We start from the raw sequence: 23012 nt of genomic DNA, 5'->3' as shown, positions 1-23012 counted from the left end.
TTCCAGATATCGCTGCCTGCTTTTACTACTTTACAGCGTGTGATAGTTACAAAGGTAGCAAAATTAGCATGCATTATTTTGTCATCCCGACAATCTTACAATGGTTTCCCGTAGAAGCTAGTAAGCGCTGATATTCAAGCCGATCTGAATAGCCCTTTCTTAAATATTTACGTTCTAATGGATCTCTTCTGTGATTTTACACTGTTTAACATTCAAATTTCATTGTGTAGCTACTGATTAAAATTTTTATTACAAGACAAGTATTTAGCCAGAATAACAGCCTTAAATTCCTAGCTCCGTTTATGGCCTATGTCATAGGCTGTTCCTTTGTCTTTACATACATGTGAACAAAAAAATACTTACGTTTTACATTTATATTTACTTTTTTATATTTAATACAAAATTCATCACCGTGATTGAAATTTAATTATTTAAAGCGGTTTGGCTTTTATTTACTTTCTAAAGGGAACGTTTTTACAGGAAATGTGTACAATGAATAGGTAATCGTTTTACATAAATTCAATAAAATTTTGAATGCATAAAGCTAATTTTCGCGCATATTTTAATCCATTTTATATTATATATGCCAAGTATTCATTAAGGTAACACTAAAGCCATATTGCCGTTTGTGAATTTTTAAACGAAGTGCATATCTATTATAAGAAAAAAGTTTGGGAGTGATTTGGGAAGTGTCTTTTCTTGCGGTGCTAATTATCGGTTTGGCAGACGCTGTCACGTTTTTTAGGCTGTGCAACAACCGAAACCAGCCCGGACTTGTTAATATTTTCTGAATGTATAAACGAGTAATAAAACGATAGATTTGCAAAAGTTATTTCGAATTTTTTTATGGCCTACTAAACTTTTCATTTCGCGTACTACGTTGTTAATAATTAAAAAACGGTTAGAATGTGAAATTAATTTTTAATATAATAAGTTTTACGAAAGCTCATTAAAAACGTATTTTGAGGTTTAAAATTTGGTGAACAAAATTATTACAGGAAATATTTTCATGGGTCACGGCAAATGAAAAATTCTCACGAATGAAGGAACACTTAACTATTTTTTTTAAGTAATTTATTAATTAATTTATTCCAGGTTGTGGCAAAGGTACTGCAAAGTCTCCTCTGCTTTTGGGTGAAGGCATTTGCGCCATTTGTTTTTAATTGGCGCTAGCACGCAAAAAAAAAAAAAATTTAGCTGTCCACATACAGTTTAATGAATGTTTGATTGAACTCGCATACTGAAGGCAGGAAAAAAGGGTATTGTCGTGCGAGCCTAGTAATGTTGTTGACGCAGTTTTTGAAAATTCATACATTTCTAGCTAGCCTCATATACAAGATAATTCATCTAGCATTTGGAATTTGTAATATTAATTTTTTTTTAACCCTAACAACTATAATGACAACAATAAAGTTAGATAACAATAAAGTTAGATATGGCTTTTCGTTTGAATAAAGCTTTCCCCTTTAGCTTCAGTCTATTGAAGAACTGTTGGCTGAAGATGAGAAAAAAAACAGGCGAAGCTCATTTCCAGCTAAAGTGGTTGGTTCGTTGGTTGAAGTAGTGATTCACCAAGAATCCAATTAGTGCTTCCGCAACATTTTGTTGCCACACAGTCGCTCACAACAACTTATACGATTATTTCTTCACGACCATATCCAGTATGTGAGATTGAGAAACCTTATAAGACTGTTTACGTCTATTCCGGCCAGCTTTTCGATGTTTTCAATCCTCGCCTTCCATAGGGCAGAGGAAGTGGAAGATAGTTTCCTTTTTCTCCGGTTGATTACAACTATGGCCGTATTTATTGTAAGGAATGCCCATTTTGATCAAGATTACATTCCTGATTGCACCCAGTGAATATCGATTCTGCAAGAATGTTATTCCTGGCAGATCCCCTCTTGCTAGTTCGTCCGCGTTTTCGTTTTATTCAATGTTAGGATGCCCAGGACGCAGATTAAGGTAACATTATAGTTTACTCTCAAGGTGGTAAGTCTATTTCTTTGTTTCCACTAGTTTAGAGGTTGTTGTAGCCGAATCCAGTGCCTGGATTTGCAGCTTGGCTATTCCAAAGAATAGCGGTATTGCTTTTAAAAGAGGAGTCAGCGATTAGTAGCCTACAAGCTTTCCCTATTCCTTCCGCCTGGAAGACACTGCTAGTATTATAAATACGCGAAGATTTTTCAATTCTAAAATATATACCTGCTCCAACACCACCTTTCAGTTTTGAGCTCCATCCAGTTCTGGTGACTATGTTTGGTGCGGATAATAAGCGAAAAGCCGCCGTTATGGCTATTGGCAAGCTTTATTGTGCCATGCTATTCAATTTATTGTTCCCCAAATGGCATAGATGACACCTGGTTTCAACCGGACGGCGTTACGTTGCATGCGAACTAACTTACTCAACATCTCGACACCCAATTGTTCATTTTATAACAACTGCCAACTTTGATTTAATGCGATGGCAATATGCTGTCGTCACGGTTGAGTATGAATGTTGCACCAACTATTCAGAGACGATTATAAAGCTGAAAAATGGAATCGAAGTTGCGCCATTGCTGAAATTAGTGTCAAAATTCGCGAAAATGCATTGAAAAAACTGACTCACAGTTTCTAGAGCAAGCCGCGGAAGTAATTCAAATGATATTATGTTTCTTCTTTAATGACGAGGTTTACTATTTCCATTAAGAGAAATATGTATATGTATATGTAGGTATGTATATTGAACAGTAGTCAAGTGATTTTTATTGATAGCCGCATTAAATTCTGAACTATATTAGCTAGATGGATCTCCCTGGCATAAGCACATAAAATTCTTTAGCTGACCATCTGTGCATTTAAAGTTATGATGTAATTTTTATTCTAAATACATATGAAGCTTTAAAAATTTGTTTGTATCCTTTAAAATCGAGTTCTATGATAAAAATACTAAATTCTACCTCTTATATTATATATAAAGTATATTCATACATACATACATAGTCACATATGTCAATGTAAATAAAATGTATTTACTATATATACGTGAGTACTTTGTATATTCAGTTTTACTTGTGCGAACACTGGACTATGTCAATTTTGAATTTGCATTAGCTAACAACTACATTACTTAAGTGGGTGGAGCTCGTGTATTTCGTCCCAGTACTGCTGCGTCATGGCACGTCGACTTGTGGACGCACTTGCTACTCCTCCGCCCCTGTTGCGACAATATTCCGACACTGTGAATGGGAAATTTGAAACATAACATGAAAGAGTTTCAGATTTGCTGTCAATAATTTCTATATTCATATTTGCATTTGCATACAACCATGCGCGCAACATAGGGATGGTTTTGGGGTTCAAACCCTTCCCAAAATTTTGACACCAATTAAGGATGCCATACTTAGCACGACAATAAAATTAAAATATTCAATCAGCGGTCCAAATTTATACTATAAAAAATATAAAATAGTACTGGTCAAAGATGTTGGCACTGCCTTCGTTTTTTTACACCAATGATAATGCGAACACAATGGTGAGTTTGAATTAAAAAAATGACTCAGTAATGCTGTGAAGTAAGCTGAAAAGAATGGTTTTATTCAAAAAAAAAAAAAAAAACAAAACATCCAGACTAAGCGTTGATTTTCGTTATCGTATATCACTGTGTATGGTACACCATCCATAGATTCATTTATTCGCCATTTAAATTATGGATTATTATGGATTTTTAAAACAAAAAAATGTACTCGTTGGCTTTCCCCTTTGACTTTTTCTCGGTAATACCTCGCGCCTTAATGATAATGGTAATTTTAAATTAATTATAATTTTAAAAGGCTTTCATATTTTTTCTAGTGATGACAGAATGAGACTTAGGGAAAGTTAGAATTAAGTACTTGCAATAAAATAATTTGTAACATGAAGTGCCAGAAAAGGGCAAGAAGTGCCGAAAAAATACACTATAATTTATTAATTATTCCAGCAACTCTTTCCATAACAACCAGTGAGAATGCTAGAAAAATATATCAGAATGGAAAACAATTTGAAGCTACAATTTCCTTAATTTCCTTCATTCAGGCGATGAAAACAGGTAGGTAGGTAGGTAGGTAAGATGGCAAGAGTACCCCAGGTACCGTGCCGTTTTGATATCATAAAGTGGACCACTACCTGTGAAAGGATTAAGGGAGGAGATAAAACCGCCTACAGCCATCCAGTGCTGTTGATGTAGCGGAGGAGAGAAAAGGGATCTAGGCTGGAGAATTTCATCAAGTCATCCCCAAAGGGTACGCTGAGGAATATCAAGCGCCTAGCTGCCAAAGCCGGACATCTGCAGAGAAAGTGTTCCACAGTCTCTTTCTCTGTAGGATCCCCACAGCTTCTGCAATGGGGGTTGTACGGAATTCCAAGCTTCTCCGCGTGAGTGCCAATCACCCAGTGGCTAGTGATCACCGCAATGAGTTTGGAAATTGAATGGCGGGGGGTTCCCATCACCTTAAGAGTTCTGTTTATATCGTATTGAGGCCATAGTGCTTTTGAAATGGCACACGATGAGACAGACCTCCATCTGTCTTGCGCTTTTCTTAGAAAGAAGTTGTGTAGTTTCCCTTTAACGACGGCCAAGGGGATACCGATGTCTGAGAAGAGGGCAGCTGGATTCGGTTCTGCCGCCCCCTTCCTGGCAAGCTCATCGGCAATTTCATTTCCCTCTATATTCCTGTGCCCAGGAACCCAGATGAGGGAAATGTTTCCCTTACGTTCGAGGCGTTTAAGTTCCCCCTTACAGGAGTTCACGAGAAGAGAGCTCCAATACGGCGACGACAGTGCCTTGATTGCAGCTTGGCTATCGGAAAAAATATTAATGTGTCCCTCACAACAGCGATCCCGAAGCATTTTGCATGCCTGCAGGATCGCGAAGACCTCTGCTTGAAAGACGCTGCTTGTCTCCGGCAGTTTATAGGAGACCGAAATGCTGGCTGATTTGGAGTAGATCCCCGCTCCCACTCCAGACTCCATTTTGGATCCGTCAGTGAAAACAGAGGCATCTATATCCGCAACAACTCTCTCCTCTTTCCAATCTTGCCTGCTCGGAAAGATAGCCCTAGCACAACCCTCAAAGCACTGTTTGCGGATGGTCGGTGCGAATTTCAGAGAAGGAAGGGGAGATCTGCTTCAAGATGCTGCTATGCCCTACAGGGAGTTGTCTCCAAAAGCGAAACTCCTTCAGTCTAATAGCACTCTGAGCAGCAATGGATTTAACCTGCAGATCCACAGGAATTAAGTGGAGAATAACGTTGAGCGCAGCGGTGGGACATGTTCTACAGCCACCAGTGATGCCCACACATGCAGTTCTCTGCACTCTCTCTAATTTAGTGAAGTTGTAGCCCTTCTGAAGAGCTAACCACCAAACTAGGCAGCCGTATGTCACAATTGGCAGAACCACTAAGTTGTAGATCCAAAGTACGACACGTGGCTTGGATGAAAACAGACTCGCACACGATTTCTTTAAACTACCTTAAATCTCTTCAAGACTCTATTACAAATCAAATTTTTGAAGTAATTGCAAAGCATGATGACATTACTAAATAAAACAAATAATAGTTTACAACCAAAACGTCTTTTTATCTTGGCATTTTCCTCTGCGATCCTAGTCAAGTAACTCAAAAATTAACATTTGTCGGTTTTAGTTTACAACTAACATTAAGAGAAGAGGATACGAAAAAACAAAAGGAAAATATTTGCCCTTAATATAGTGAGAGGGAGTGTATTTAAAAGTTACCAGCGGTATATTTGTAGAGACTCCAACCCCCACGGAGGAAAGAATTTAAAAAAAATTTGCTGAAAACAATCGACGGGTCGAAACTAAATCAAAGTTTTTTCTATTTTGATGCGACTAAATATCTTTATTTGTTTCTTTGGAGTCTGAATTTAATTTGTTTTCATTAAAAAGTCTTTTTTTTGTTGTCTTCTTATTGGTTTTTTGGAACATTGAGAGAGTTTTGTACAAATCCCTCCCACGAAAAAAAGCCTAGGCGCGCTTGTACATACATATACAACAATCACTAATGGTTCTGTTGGAGTACAATGATTGACGTTTACACATCTAAATTGGGAATTGTGTGATTAAATTTTCCTAATCGTACATGTGAGCGCATTTACAGATATATATATGTTCATACATATGGATGTATGAGCGCCTGTGCAATTTAATGTAAATTTGCGTTAAGTCCAACAGCGTTTTGGTTAGTTTGCTACCATTCGCAAACGATGGCCTGAGTTTTTGATGTATTCAAGTGCAAGTGCACATATGTATATACTTATATAATTGGCACGTACATCCTTTGTTAGATGTTTGGCCGAGCCCCCTCTCCAATTTGGTGTACGCGTCCTCCTATAAAAAGGAGGAACAGTTTTATGCCGAATTCGAACGGCGACTTATAAATACATATGCAGTTGTTTATGAAGAGCGTGACATATTTATTTATATACTATGTATATGTATATATTGTATATGTGTTGGCGGCTGCCGTAGCCGAATGATTAGTGCGTGACTACCATTCGGAATTCTCAGAGAGAACGCAGGTTCGAATCTCGGTGAAACACCAAAATTAAGAAAAACATTTTTCTAATAGCGGTCGCCCCTCGGTAGGCAATGGTAAACCCCCTAGTGTATTTCTGCCATGAAAAATCTCCTCATAAAAATATCTGCCGTTCGGAGTTGGCTTGAAACAAAAAAAAAAAAATCGATTTTTTGAAAATTCTAGACCACCGGAACCCCTTAAGCATCGAAGAGCAAATGCAATGGTTTGGCGGTGAATAGCTGCATCTGGGAAAATGGTTTTTATTGCTTTTGAAGTACAATTTGTATGACTTAAACTTGGACTGGATGCCAAAGGGTTCTTGTTTCAACAAGACAATGACCAAAACACTGGCTAATGAAACTAACGTATTGGTAAAAAGTATGCATCGACGTTTGGAAGCAGTTATTAAGACTAAAGGCGACCCAACAAAGTACTGAATACTCGTTTTTTTCTACAATATTATAATTTTTTTTTAATATTCTTTATATGGCTATGTACGTATAATATTTTTGTATAAAATTGTGCCTTATTTCGTTATTACCTTAAGTTCTCTAATTCCAGAAATGAATTTGTAAGTTTTTGTTCCTTAAATATTGAATAAAAATGTTATTTTATATATATATATATATATATTTATGAATATATTTAAATTTTTTTTTTTTTTGTATAAATCACGCTAAGTATCAGGTGTATCTGTTTATAAACTGTGAGTGTACGAATAAATTGTGTGACCAGTGCACTTTCTGTTATCACATATTCACACACTCATCCAAATGCGTATTCACATATTCGACCAATCAGGTACTGTTCAGGCGTGAATGAAGTGACATTGTGTTAATTTTTTCGTATATCACTAAAACATTCTTACTTTGTTCGTAAATACACCGATTCATTACCCCTGCTATGTCAGCCCATCATCTGATTCTGTCAAATTCGCTGAGAGCCGTCTGATATTGGCCACAGCATTAAACATCTTTTCACCATGGTTTTAGACGTTATATGCCGATTTTGTGTTCGAGAACAGTAGTAAGCGGGTTCGAGTGGACTTGCAATTCCTCTGCTATTTTTAAGGATTCTGCTTCGTCGACAACACGTATTTGAAGATCTCTCTCTTTCCCCCTATACACGTTCGAGTTTTTGACGTGTTATGGCGATTCTAATTTGTTTGTACCCTTTGCATGATATTTATGCTCCGTTTTTTAAGAGCTTGAGATCTTAAAATGATAATACCAGGTGAAATGTTGTTGAAATGAACTTTTATTTCTTATAATCTGGTAGATTATTTCATGGTATTTATTGCATATTGAATATGATATTCGGTATGTGTCCGCTGCGGCTACGAGTTACATGGTTCATTCTATTAGTCCAATTTTTGTCTGGTTTTTCTAATAAATCTGGTCGTAGGGCATCAATGCTGCCTTGAATATTGCAAATAATCGATTTTTAAGCCCGCAGTTATGTTTGAAAACAAAAATGCAGTCAGTATACCTCCATAGTGCTCGCGATTCACCATAACATCAACTCCTTCCTCATTTCGAGAGAAGTAAGAACCGATGATTCCGCCAGTGCTCTATGAACTTTGTGAAGATATTTTTTTTTTTTTCGAAATAAATTTCCGCAATTTAGAAGCGTTGTAGTCGCGTTAAACGATTCATGATGACTTGCCAAAGCTTACTGTACAGAAATGCGCAAAACAGTGTTGCCAATCTCAGCTGTCAAACCATAGTTATCTATGTATATCGATAGTTCTTATGCTGCTAAAACACCCGATATATACCTATCATATGTTATAAATTATGCATATCATGACTTTGTAGTCCAGTTTTAATGCAGATGTTTTCACTGTGTACTCCAAGTATCAGCCACTTCCAATGACGAAGTTTTTAGAGTAAACTGGTCAAGGAGATGACTAATTGCAAACTTGATGGATAACAAGTTGTCCGCCCGTTTGTACTCAAGCACGTATGTATGCATATTTAAGTACTTTTGCATACGTACATATACATAAACAAACTCGGAGCATAGAGGGCATGTGAAGAAATTGTGAGTTGAATTAGCAAATTTCTTTTGCAGAAGGGATACTTGCAAAGTGATATTATTCTCGTAATATGTAGAATGACAATGGGATGTATTTAAAATATTACATGACGTTTTTTACCAACTGAGTTATTTTAATTCGACTATTTTGAGTTCTATTTATGTATACTTATACATATACATAACTTAAAGACTTTTATACAGACAGATAGCGATGGGCTTTCCGTAATTTTCCTCAAAAACTGTCCGACCACGGATGCAAAATCTAAGCATTTTATGTTTTATATACTTAGGGTTAGCTACAAAAATGAGAAAGACACTCAGAACAGCCTTGTTTCCTGAGCCTGAGCCTGCCGTTAGTTGAGAAAGACGACGCCGCCCGGTGATTTTACTGCATTCGGCAGGGTTTTTAAACTGCTACAATAACAACAACATTCATATTTTTCGATACCTAAACCAATGTTTATTGCTTATCCTCAACTTACAATACGGAATAAAAATCTTATCTATCCCTGTGTTTTATATTTTATTCATCTCATGCATTCTTTTCTCTCTATTAAAATATAATATGGAAAATTGTGTACTTACCTTAAATAAATGAGTTCATCCACAACAAAGAACCACTCATTGTAGCTTTTTACAGCATATTTATTTTATAGCATTAAAGAGTATCGCTTTATGCCTCTCACAACTTATAGCGCCTAAAGCCAATAAATAATAAGCAGTAACAAAAAAAAAACATTTAAAACAAAAAAATACTTGGTATTCGTGAAGAGGGAGGAAGTGAAACCTTTTGATGCTGCATTTACTATATCTATACAAATGTAAAGTGTTTTCATAACAGAAATAATTATATTATACGAGGGGTGCCTTTTATATGTCGGGATTAGAGAACAAAAACAAATTTTAATCATCGAAAATTACTTTATTGTTTTTCAAAATATTCTCCATGAAGATCTATACACTTTTACATGCGTTTGAACCAATTGTCGAAGCACTTTTGCCACTCTGAATGAGGTACCTCCAAAACATGCATTCTGAATGCCGCAACCGCTTCTTCAGGTGTCGAAAAACGTTGACCCCTTTTAGTTTGTTTTTTTACGTACGGGAATAAGAAGAAGTCATTCGGTACCAAGTCAGAACTATACGGCGGATGACCCATTAATTCGATGTTTTGGGTGCTCAAAAATGTAGTTGTTTGAGCCGATGTGTGAGAGCTCGCAATGTCCTCGTGAAGAGTGATCCGTCTTTGGCGATTGGTTTTCCTAATTTCTTGGAAGACAACTGGCAAACAAATGGTTGTGTACCACTCAGAATTTACTGTTCTGCGTTGTTCTAGTGGTACGGTTGCGACATGCCCAGTTTTTCCGAAAAAACAGGCGACCATTTGCTTGGAAGTGCTTCGTGCGCGAACAACTTTTGTTGGATTTGGCTCATCTTGAAACACCCATACAGACGACTGAGGTTTACTTTCGGGCTCATACGCGTAAATCCATCACCACCTGTCACGATGTCATAGACGTGTTTCGAAGCCCCGCGATCGTATTTTTTGAGCATTTCCTTCGACCAATCGACACGAGCCTTTTTTTGAGCGATTGACAAATTGTGTGGGATCCAACGCAAACAAATTTTTTTGACAGTCAAATGTTTATGCAATATTGAATGTATGCTGGTCCCACTAATGCCTAAGATTGTCTCAATCTCACGATACGTCACATGACGATCTTGCAATATCAGTTCGCGCACACCATCAATGGTTTTCGGAACAACAACTGATTTTGGACGACCTTCACGAAATTCGTCTTGGAGTGAACTACGACCACGATTGAATTCACCATACCATCTATAAACACTGGTTCTTGAAGGAGCTTTTAAACTTTGCGATACAGCTGTCAGTTGCCAGATTGCAACACCAGAGTTGCCAAATCCCGAAATATAAAAGGCACCCCTCGTATTTAAAGGCTTTCCATTGCCTATTGCCATTGCTTGTGCTAGCGCGGCTCCCGTTCGTAACGCTCGAAAAGAAATGTCAAGAGTTTGTGGAATTTTTGTAACTGAGTATAAAGTAAGGGCGGGTATTGTGGGATACTTATTTGTTTTTCGCCGGCAATACTGAGAAATTTTACTCAATTTAAATCATGCCCAGTCCATGACATTTTACAAGTATTAGACTGACTTACATACATGCAAAAGACTTTGGACTACTAATTTCAGGGATATTAAAAAAAATATGTCTGAGCCCTTAACAACAGATTATTATTACAATAAGAAGTTGTATGGCACAACAAAGATAACAAGATGAATACCCATAAAACAAGTGTATGAATACAGCATTCTTCATGTTGCTCTTACCTAACTTGGTGCGAATTGAAGCTGGAACAGTGTTCCAGATGCGGACAGATTTGATCAAAAATAGTCCGACAGAGGTTAAAAATTAGTATTTAATCACGTCATTTCGGGGAGCCTATTTTGTGAGAGATAATGTCTATTAAATTAAGTTAGGTGTTTTATGCAGTATATGTCGGAATAGCAAAATACCTTTCCTCTCTTTGATGCACTAGGTTGTTCAATAAGTTTTGCGGTTCGATAAGAGAGGGTGTTGCTACTAGCGTATTTTTTTTTTATTATTTTGATACACTCTCCATATGAACGTATGTAGAGTTTCATTTGAATCTGTCAATTCATTCTTTGCTTACAAACCATTTAGTATTGAGGTGCCACAGTATTTTCTACATGGGAAAAAATCAAGTATCGTTCAGCGAATTAATATTTTTGTAAGATTTAAAAGCAAAGAAAATTTATGAACGAATGTTGAAAGTGTATAAGGACGTTTAGGCATCAATTATTGCAGTAGTAAACTGGGTTGCTGTATTGAAATGTGGTCGTATTGGGTATGGGAATAAGATTCCGTCCTTTCTTAGCCTAAATAATACATGATATTATGTGCAGTATGTGCCATTGGAGGCTACAAATTTACTCCGACGAAGCTCTATTGTCTTGATCCATTCATTGAACCAGTTTGCGATGCTCTCGTAAGAAGTGAACCGCTATCCAATAAGGACTGACTGCATTGATCGGAGCAGATGTGTTTAAGTCAGGAGACTGCGACGACCGTTCTATAATATAAAAAATTTATTTTTTCGGTTTTAAACTACAACTTTGCTAATTGCGATGAACGCTTGGGGTGGTTAACCGTATCCACTATTCTCACATAGCCCACAGCATATATTTTACGCTTTACCCAAAATATTGCAGCTACTTCTTCCTCCGAAGAGCATCCACTCTGTATTATTGATTTGCCACCGTGCTTTACTGTTTTTTCGTATAACTGCGATGAAATGCTGTACTTGTGGGTGTCGAACATATTTTTTCAAGTCCGATGGAAGAGATATTTTTTCTTTTGTTCTGTAAACTCAACAATAGTACTTCTTCTGGGTGTTCTTGCTACTAATCTGGCTTCGGTATCGGAAAGTTCGACTAGTAACTTGCAAATCCAGCTCAGTTTTAAGTGCATTTGATAACAGAAAAGTGTTAATTTTGCTATGATGTTTGAATTTTTGTTTTCTTTTGCCAGAATTTTACATCTTCTTCCCCGAGTTTCCGCATTTCGTAGGTGAAAAATAGCATTAACACCTTTTTTCTTTGAGCATTTCATTAATTCTGTTATTGCATCCATCATTTTTCCTTGTTTTCTTAAAATTTTCTTTATATGAATTCTTCCTCCGTTCAACGCTTAGCACATCCCATTTTGGTTATTTTATTTAATTCTAAGTAGCCCATACTTCCCATTTAGTTAATTAATTTTACTTTTAGGGGCAACTGAGCTAAATTTATAACGCTTAAAGTTTGTTGCTATCACCAAATCGTTACCATTCCAACCACAAAACTCATTTGTTTACTCAATTCCACGCATTCCAAATAAAAATGAGGCAAAATAGAAAATGAAATGTAATACAGAACAAAAACCCATAAACCACAAATCATATATGCTATACAATCTGAACAAAAGCAATTTGTATATAAGTGCACTGTTCCTATTTTGTTTTGATTTTGAAATATTTTTGCAAGGAAATTTCGAAGAAGCCCAAACATTTTTTTTTGTTCAAACTAGGGGTTGTTCTTTTATTATACATTTTTCGTCATATCGAATTCTATATCGATGTTTTACTATATATACATAATTGCGAGGTGGAGCAAAATCGCAACCCTATCGAAAGATTTATAATTTTTCCACATGGACACCAGTGAAATAGATAGTTGCAGTATGCAAATACATAGATAAGATTTCCATCAGTCCAAATAAATTTTTTTTATTTAGTACAAAATTGAAAAATTAGAATAAAATTGATAATTAATTTTGCGCTTATATGCACTAACAAAGAAATACCATATACATTTGTGAAAATATAAAAAAAAGATAAATAAAGAAACGCATGAATTTTCTGTTAATGTGGATTGCATTGCACAAAATTTGATTTTGGTAATTTTTTGTTTCTGCCTTTGTGTCATGCATGTATGTATATATGTATATGTATTAGATGTGTAGTATCGGGTGTTTTTTTAAGAGCTCAAAATTATAATGCAAAACAGAAATGGTGAAATGATTGTTTTTATTATGATTTGGTAGATAATTTCATGGCACCAATTTTTTGAATATGAAATCCGGCATATGTCTGCCGCAACGATTTATGATGACTTGCCAAAGCTTACTGAACAGAAATGCGCAAAACTGTGTTGCCAATCTCAGCTGTCAAACCATAGTTATCTATATCGATAGTTCTCATGCAGCTAAAAAACACCCGATACATACATATATTATATAACAGAGCTGACATCATCAGAAGGCGTAAAGCCTACTCGTGCGCATTAAATAAAATCAAAATCATGAAACGACCTGTGGGAATAAGAAAGGAAATATGTGGGAGCATTAAGGCTAAAGTGGAATTAAGTTATGGCCTAAAAATTGAGCAACATATTGTCTATTGTCCGTAAACTAACTCAACTTCCGCTGCCTGATTTTTTTGGTGTTTCCATTTGATGTATTCTTTTGCGCTTTTCTATAGCAGTGCCAAAAGGGTAAGAAAGAACGGGATTTCCTTTCGCCGGAAGTAATAATTTAAAAATTATTTCATTTTCAAAGCAATAATATTTTTATTCATGCTTACATACCATACCTACGAGGTTCGTTTGAAAAGTCCGTGAAAAGAAAGAAACGGCACTACTGGTGCATATCAAGATTATGCTTAGTTAGTAGCATCTCGTGGAAGAACATACACCATGTTTCAACCGGATCGGTTTATTTCTTGGTGCATGGCATTCGTTTGAATCAAGGAAGTCGAGTGATTTTCCTTTTTCATCGCAACAACACACCAGCTCACACCTCAATAGTTGGAAAATAGAGTTTCAACTCATTTGTTCCCCAGTTCGAAGAAATGGCTTGTGGGAAAAAGATTTTATTCAAACGAGGAGGTGATTACCGAAGCGCATGGCTATTTTTCAGACTTATACGAATCCTATTATTCGGAAGGGATTAACGAACTACAACAGCTTTGAACGAAGTGAAAGATTCTAGAAGGAGATAATGTCGAAAAATAAAAACGGCTTAATCCAATCTATTAAGTAGCTTTTATTTTTGCATCGACTTTTCGACGACCTTCGTACGTACAGTCAAGTACAAAATTAAAAATGTCGGAAACATATTTGACTGACATCAGTCAGGGAACTTGTTAAAGTTAGGCAAGAAAAGGCTAAGCGTCGGTAATGTTAATCCCAAAAATATTCATAAAAATTACTGATGAAATGACATATTTTAGTGCATATGTTTGCTGTTTTCTGATTAACAGTAGAGGAAAATAGTTGGTGCTAGTACAACGATTAGTCTATAGCAGACCATAACAGCTGTGTGATTGGATTCTCTCGGCGCATAAAAAAGCCCTAATGAGATTATGGAGTTATTTGGCTACAAAAACAAAAAAACCGTATCCTAATTTCATGTGTGTATGTGTACTGTTCGAAAAAAATACAATTTAGCCCAGCTCCAGCTATCAAAAACTTATTTTGAAATGAAATAAAATGAAATAGTGGCCATGAAATAGTGGCATTACGTCTCGTTAGCTGAAAGGTATGCAGCTGTGCCAAACATACCTACAACCAACCCATGCACATAACCCTACAGGACAATGATGAGCGCTTTCGGTAAAAATTCCAACCCACTTCCAAGTATATTAGTCTCTAATACATTATCAGAATGGTATATACAACATTTTTTGGAAATCAAATATTTGATTTTATATTCCTTTCTCCTTGTCGGTGTGATATTCTATCTCTTTTACCAATAGTAATTTCATACAAGTGAAAAATATATGTGTACTTGAAATAGCAAGGCAACAATTTGTAAGATTATAATGTGCCTGCTTTCACTAGTGTGAAAAATTGTTGTATTTGCTGTATCGCCGCCATAGCCGAATGAGTAGATGCTTGACTATTATTTGGAAGTGCGTAGGTTTGAATCTCGATGATGGATGAAAAGTACAATATATAAACGTTTTTTAATGAATACAAAAAAATATTATTTTTATAAATAAACATTTGATGATACTCGTAATAAAAATTTTAGCTAATAAAGGGTTTTCCAATAAGAGGTGTTATTTCCGTAAACGATCAAGGATTTCGTTGCACGTAGCGCCGTTTTGTTGAAAATAAGCGTTGTCCAGATCAATACCATCCAATACAGGCCATAAAAAATCGTTAATCATCTCTCGATAGCGCAATCCATTCACCCTAACTGTTGCTCCAGCTTCATTTTCGAAAAAGTAAGGTCCAATGACTCCGCCGGACCATAAACCGCACCAAGCAGTTACACGTAGAGGATAGAGAGGCTTTTCAACAATAACTCTTGGCTTTTCTGAGCCCCAGATCCGCCAATTTTGCTAGTTGACGAAGCCACCGAGGTGTAAATGGGCCCCATCACTAAAGATGATTGTTCGATGAATTTCCGGAACATTTTCATGCATTTCAACGACCCAATCAGCAAAGACACGACGTTGTTGATGATCGGCCGGCTTGAGTTCTTGTGTTAACTGGACTTTATAAGCCTTAAGACCCAAATCTGTATGCAAAATACGGTGTACTGACGTTTGTGGAATACCTCATTCCAAAGAATGACGAGGAATGGACAAACCTGGGGTTTCTTCAACACTTTCGGCTACAACAGCAATATTTTCGGCGGTTCTTCAGTGACGTGCACGGGCTTTATTCTCCACATCACTAACTTGTCCTAACAGCTTGAGTTTTTTCACCAATTTCTGTATTGCGGTCTGACAAGGTGCCCAAAAATTTTCGAGTTTTTACAGTCTCTGCCAAATTTTCACCATTTTATAGTGAATTTTAATAAATTCCACATTTATTAATGGCGTAGTTTCTACTTGTCAAATATCAAAAAATAACAGCTTCGAAAGTGACATCTACCGAAAAAGCGGGCTATTCACAATAACACCTGTTATTGGAAAACCCTTTGTTATTGATTACTTTATGAGAACAAAAATGAGCAGTTGAATTGTTAGCAGTAATTACATTATAAAAATAAAACTGCCTTTCCTTTTAGAGCACAGTAGATATATTTTTCACTCATAAGAAATTAGTTTTGATAAAAGATCGAATATCACACCGACAAGGGGATGCTATCAGATTTTTTCCATGACTAGAACAAAAATGAGTAGTTTACTGAGCACTTTTATAATTAGCGATGCTGATAATATGAGTACTTATATGATAGTCAGATATCTTGTAGGGAAATAGCTCGCTTGGACCTTGTATAAAAAAATTTAATGCATTATTAAAACAAATCACTTAACAATATTAAAAGGCTCTGCGTTAGAGACTATTCATTTCTACGCTAAGAAGAAATTTAAAACAATATGAACTCCACTTTTCTTTGTTAATATGTTAAACACAGTGCCGTATAACATAAATGGCACAATTTGAAAATAAAGAAAATCGACTAATCAAATAAAATTTGGTATGCTAAACAGATGTTTTCCATTATTAGTATTTTGCGTTTTTAATCACCTCTTTACAACTTCGTTCCATGCTCTCCAACAAAATGTTGGTATCTTTCCTTTTTGGTAGGGTACTATGCTTCTTGAATTCCAGCCCATAAATCATCAAAGTTTTTGAAATTTTTACTTGTGATTTCCATGCTGACGTCATTGCATACGTTTTCGATGGGATTAGAGTCGAAACATACAATTCCAGAATCCTTTTTTTTTCTCTAAGAATCCATTGCTTCACTACCTTTGGGGTGATTTTGGGATCACTGTCCTGCATAAATGTCCAATTTAATGGACTCCATTTTTAAAGCACTCCATTTTGTTCTTGCTCATATACGATTACCGAAATTGGTTGATTTTACTACGCCCAATCGGTCCAACTGAGTGCCAAGGAAATGCCCTCCAAACCCTGATGCTTTCACTACTTTGCTTAGCCGTCTTTTGCGTAAACTTGGGGCTAACGCTTGAGTTCTTGGGCGACATGGTTTCAAAGTTTTTCAATATATGGTACACCCATTTTTTTATCTTGGTTTTCACCCAAAATTTAAAAGGTTTGTCTTTGCGGGCTTTTGCAAACGTTAGACAAGATTTAATGCGTCTGATAATACGACCAAAGAGCTGAGCTTGGTTGGGTCATCATCACCTGGAAATATACCGAACAGCAGATATTTTTTATGAGGAGCTTTTTCATGGCAGAAATACACTCGGTGGTTTGCCATTGCTTGTCGAGGGGCGACCGCTATTAGAAAAAACGGTTTCTTAATTTTGGTGTTTCATCGAGATGCGAATCTACCTTCTCTCTGAACTCCGAATGGTAGTCACGCACCAACCCATGCTGGTACGGCGCCGCAGCTGGAAATATCCATACCTTATTCTTGATTTATTTCGAGCACTATTTGCTTTGCTGACTTTGTGAAGTAAAAAAACCTCAGGCTTCAAATCACAACGAAGAAGTAAATTTGCTATTTATCAGAAATATAAAGAATTCAATTGAAAAGAACGACTTTTTTTTACATAAATGCAAACTTCTTGACAAGAATAAATATAAAATTTATAAAGTATTACATTTCCCAATTTAAACAAAGTTTATGACAAAAAAAAAAAACAAAAACAAAGTCAACCCAATATTGATTTAAAATTTGTGTCATTTATGTGTCTATAGCTGTAGGTATTGGACAGAAGCGTCTGCCGTTTTTGCGAACTGCATGATAAGACCCGGAGCATATTTTATGCGACTGTCGCAGATCTCGCAAGTCGAAGACTCATACACTTAGGTGGTGCGACTTTAAGGGGTTATACGCAGTTATGAAGCAAATAAAAGACGGGTTGTCAAGGATTTATCCTGAAGAAACTTCAGAATATTTTAATTTGAAAATTTTTGGCGGTTATAAAAGCATCCTTCAAGAAAGTAACAAAATTTTTTATTTATGAAAATGTTGATTATAGAGCGCGCTGCAGGCGATTTCTGGAACCTCCTTTAAAAAAAGACGATTTACGGTGTACATCGTAACTCAGGATTGGATTATCTGAAATCAACAAACCAAACAAATTTTGTTAATATATTAGATTATCTAGTAATTAATCGTTCGGCTAATCAAAATAGTGAATTTTCACAAAATGGTAGCTTTTAAAAGAAATGATTTCGATTTTTACGTTAAAATTTGGCCGTAAATTGATTATAAAATGGAAAATAAGTATCAGATTTACAAAAGGAACGATTAATTACTAGAAAATGTATCTTTAAAGATTGAGTTAAAACGGTTGACCGATCAAACAAGCCGTTTTCGAGATATCGTGTACACCGACTTGAAAAATGCCGTTTTGAAAAAAACACGTTTAAAGTTTCAATACCTACCTTAAAACGTGCCGAGGCATCTTTACATATTTAGGTATAACTCCGAAAGTATTGCTTAGATCTACTTCAAATTTCGTGCGTATACTTTTGAATATATGTACATTACCAAAAGCCAATAAAAAAATCGATTTTTTTGAAACTCATAACTGCGTATAACCCCTTAAACCTGTTAATGGGATGGAACAAAATGTTTGAGAAGGTACCCAAATTCTTCGAAGGCCCCCAATTATAGGCTTGCATTGAAGCGCAACAGACCTCTTATGTTGGAATTTACTTTACTGCAATCTAATATTGATTACAACAATGTTAAAAAGTGAAAATTGTACCCCTTTTTGCTATTTCCTTCTATTATTTACACAATTTTCATTACCCGACTTTTTTCCCTTTTATGTAAATACATATTTGTTTGTTAGTCCCGTGCCCACTTGCATTCAGCGCTAATACCTAAGTACATACATTTAATTTGTCCCTTCGTTGCCTTTATTTGTACTTTACTGCTCTATCAACTTACACCCACTCTACACTGTTTCTGTTGCAGGGAATGAAGAATGAAAGTGCTGCCAAAATATTCCCGAGCGGGCATACCTTTTGTATTAGGTGAAGTAAAAAGTTCTGAATGTATGAGTTTAGTGCAGCTACTTGTTTGTATAGCGCAGTGTTCCAAAGTAGCAGGCAAAAAGCGGAAAGTAGGAACAGACAACTACAAAAAATTTGTAAATTAAAATACTTCTGTAAAATTACCGTTTTTTGCTTGCGTTATGCGATTATTGGCTTTTTTATTACAGGGTTAATGAAATAGTGATGCGAATATATAGCCTATCCTAGTTAAATGACAACCTCACCCACTGTCTCCTAGACTTGGTTCCCTCTGATCCCACTAACGAGGCAATGTTGACCGAGTAAGGGCGGAATAACTCTAACATTCTGGCGCAGAGTAAATGCTGTTGTCACGCGGATAAAATTATCTGCAACAAACTTGGCAATAGGCACGTGGACTTAGGGCGGACAACCCCATTCTACGTAAAACGAATAAAAGTCATGATATCTTCACATAAGCCTCGGAAGAATTACAACCCTATCAGTAGAAGACCCACGCAACGTTTAAAGGACAACGAGATGGTTGTTCGGTTCATGGAATGTTCGCACAATGTTACAACCTGAAAAGATGGCGGAAGTAGTCGATGAAATAATGCGTTACAGCCTTGATGTGGAAGCTTTGCAAGAAATTCGATGGAAAGATTTCGGAGAACTACAATAAAAAATAGTTTAAAAAAACTAAAAAAACACGCTTTTATTGCTAATCGAACTAAAAAGTAGAAAATAAATTTTAATGACAAAGGGACCTATTATGAAGTAATAGCAAATCGAGCGATCAGTCAAAGTCAACTACCTCAGAACAGAATTATAACCAAAATTAAGATACAAATAGAGTAATTCAAATTAGAGTTAAAAGCGTGGGATGCTTGATATAGGAAATATTACAATCATTCTATTGGCAACTATCTATGTACAGAGGGTTATGAAAGTGAAACAAAATCGATTTGCTATTACTTCATTATAGGTCTCTTTGTCATTAAAATTTATTTTCTACTTTTTAGTTCGATTAGCAATAAAAGCGTGTTTTTTAGTTTTTTTAAACTATTTTTTATTTTCTACTTTTTAGATCGATTACCAATAAAAGCGTGTTTTTTAGTTTTTTTTGAACTATTTTTTATTTTTAGTATATGTAGCTGTTTACGAGTAATATACTATTGCACAACCGCACACCAAATACTAACCTCAATGGTGGTGTGGAAACTAAAAATTCCCAATTTTTGTTTAAAAAAATACCCAATTCATGTTTCTACCGGTGTGGCAATATTGGCAAATGTTATAAAAAATGCACATTTTTCAGCGCTCTCACGAGAAAAAGAGTTTCCCATCTAGTCATCTATGTTGTGTGTTCCGAGTCGTTCAGATTTTTAGAAGCCAGTGAAAATTAAGCTCAAAGATTTCGTTACATACATACAACCCGAGCTAATAAAAGTGTGTTAATTATTCTATTTGTATCTTAATTTTTGTTATAATTTTGTTCTGAGGTAGTTGACTATGACTGATCGTTCGATTTGCTATTACTTCATTATAGGTCTCTTTGTAATTAAAATTTATTTTCTACTTTTTAGTTCGATTAGCAAAAAAGCGTGTTTTTTAGTTTCTTTAAACTATTTTTTTTTTTATTATGAATGAAAATTATTGTTATCATTGCCGTCAGTGAATAAATGATTCGATATATTCGTGTTATATTTAATTCCTTTCTTATCGACTGTGATAAAGAAGTAATCGGGATGAAGAACTTATTTTGTGGAGGGAGCCTGAGCAACTGATTATCAAGAATAAATAAAGATTTTTCATTTTACAACCAAATTCACCTTACTTTTTGCCCACAGTAAAAAAAAGAAAATATTAAGCCTGGCAATCCTAATAAGGATAATGGAAAACTTTTATCAAATTATTGCATTGCCATCGGTCCTTGATAGGTGTGCAAAATTTCAAGTCGTTCAGATTTTTAGAAGCCAGTGAAAATTAAGTCAAAGATTCCGTTACATACATACATACATACAACCCGACCTAATAAAAGTGTGTTAAAAAGGGAATGCTTTAAAGCACAATTCAAAGTGTAACGTAGTGCGTTTTTATCGAAAAATTAAAGATCAAACTTCAACATTTCAACCCAGAATAAACTTGTGCTTATCTGAAAGCGGAGAAATATTAGAAACAGATCAAGAGATTCTAGAAAGATGGCGTAAGCATTTTAACGACCTTTTAAATAAGAAACACCCGGGCGTGAATTCACCTTGGGAACATATAGCTACGGCTGAAAAGAGTATTCTGCCACCAACATTTGACGAAGTCGTTGTGGCTCTTAAGAAACTCCAAAACGGTAAAGCAAGTGGTGAAGACTCTATAGCGGCTGAGCTCTTAAAAGAAGGAGGTGAAAAACTGCGTAAATATTTGTACCACTTAGTGATAGACGCATGGGAAAGAGAATCTATACCTTCTGATTGGCTTGGATGCATAATCTTCCCAGTGTACAAAAAAGGAGACAAGACAGTATGTGAAAATTATCGTGGTTTTCACTGCTTCACGCTGCTTATACAATTTTTACTAATGTCCTCTATCATCGTATCAATGAATATGCAGAGACCATTATTGAAGACTATCAGTGTGGATTCCGCAAGGGAAAATCCACAATCGACCAGTGCTTTGTCCTCAGTCAAAGCTTTGAAAAACACCACGAATATGAAAAGGATATTCACTGCCTTTTTATAGATTTCAAACAAGCGTTTAATAGCGTCAGGAGAGATACAATTTTTTACGTACTGCTTAGGATAGGAATTCCAGCAAAACTTATAAGGCTAATCATCGTTACGCTCACGGATATAAAAGCAAAAGTAATCATCCAAGCGAAGCTCACAGAGTCATTCGCAATTGAATCTGGTGTCAAACAAGGTGATGCACTAACCTCTGCCATATTCAATTTGATGCTGCATTTTGTTATAAAAGAAGTCAATAAAGGTGATACATTACTAATTAAAACAACGCAAATATGTGCCTATGCAGACGATATTGCCATTTTTTCGAGGAACACGAACGACTGGAATGAAACCCTTTTAAAAATTGACAAAATTGCCAACGATATTGGCCTCTTCGTTAACGAGTGTAAAACGAAATACATGCGGAAATCAAGACGGCACACAAATGTACAGAATCTTCATGTAGGTGCATATACTTTGGAAGCGGTGCAACAATTTAAATATCTAGGTGTTATGTTCACTTGTAGCGCAATCAAAGATCGCGTCATAGCCGCCAATAGAGCGTACTATTCACACCTTAGTTTGTTCAGGTCTCGTCTTTTATCTAGATCTACGAAGCTGACTATGTATAAAACTCTTATACGAGCAATTTTGACATATGGTTGCGAGGTGTGAAGTATGAAAATTAATGACAGTGCGCTTATTGCTAACTTCGAAAGGAAAATTTGAAGGAAAGTGTTCGGACCCATTAAAAATGAAGATGGCAGCTACAGAATTAGGTACAACTCGGAATTGAACGAACTTATCCAAGACGAGACAGCTGTGCCGTTTGTAAAGGCGCAGCGTATGCGGTGGCTAGGTCACGTGCTCCGTATGCCTGCCGAATCCGCTGTAAGGAAAGCCATGACTGGAAAGACAATTGGAGCGAAGGCGAAGGGAAGACCGAGAAACCGATGATGGATAGACGCAGTAGGAAGCGATCTCACAGCAATGGGAATCCGCAACTACGAAGGAAAAGCAAGCGATAGAACACTTTGGAGGAGTTTTGTGTAGGAAGCTTTGACGCACCCCGTTGTAATGCTGTGAATGATGATGATGATTGCAGTTATATAGATATACTAGTCATCAATAGGTATGAAAATTACCCCGTATTAAAGCACTTATCAACAGCTTTCATTTGATATCCATATTGTACAAACACATTCTAGGGTCCACGTTTTGGTCT

At 36.0% G+C, this 23012-nt stretch overlaps 1 protein-coding gene across 1 annotated transcript in view; it reads right to left on the bottom strand.

The window, feature by feature from the left end:
• Window positions 1-3105: 3105 nt before the first annotated feature.
• Window positions 3106-23012, bottom strand: part of LOC128861892 (neuropeptides capa receptor) — an 86072-nt gene continuing 66165 nt past the window's right edge. Inside the window, exon 7 of the mRNA XM_054100269.1 lies at window positions 3106-3218. Within this exon, the coding sequence (XP_053956244.1) occupies window positions 3106-3218 (113 nt within the window). The remainder of the gene's footprint in view (window positions 3219-23012) is intronic.

Source organism: Anastrepha ludens, chromosome 4 (genome assembly GCF_028408465.1).
Source record: "Anastrepha ludens isolate Willacy chromosome 4, idAnaLude1.1, whole genome shotgun sequence".
Lineage (NCBI taxonomy): Eukaryota > Metazoa > Arthropoda > Insecta > Diptera > Tephritidae > Anastrepha > Anastrepha ludens.
The sequence above is the reverse complement of the archived record's forward strand: the minus strand, read 5'-3'. Positions and strand labels throughout refer to the sequence as shown.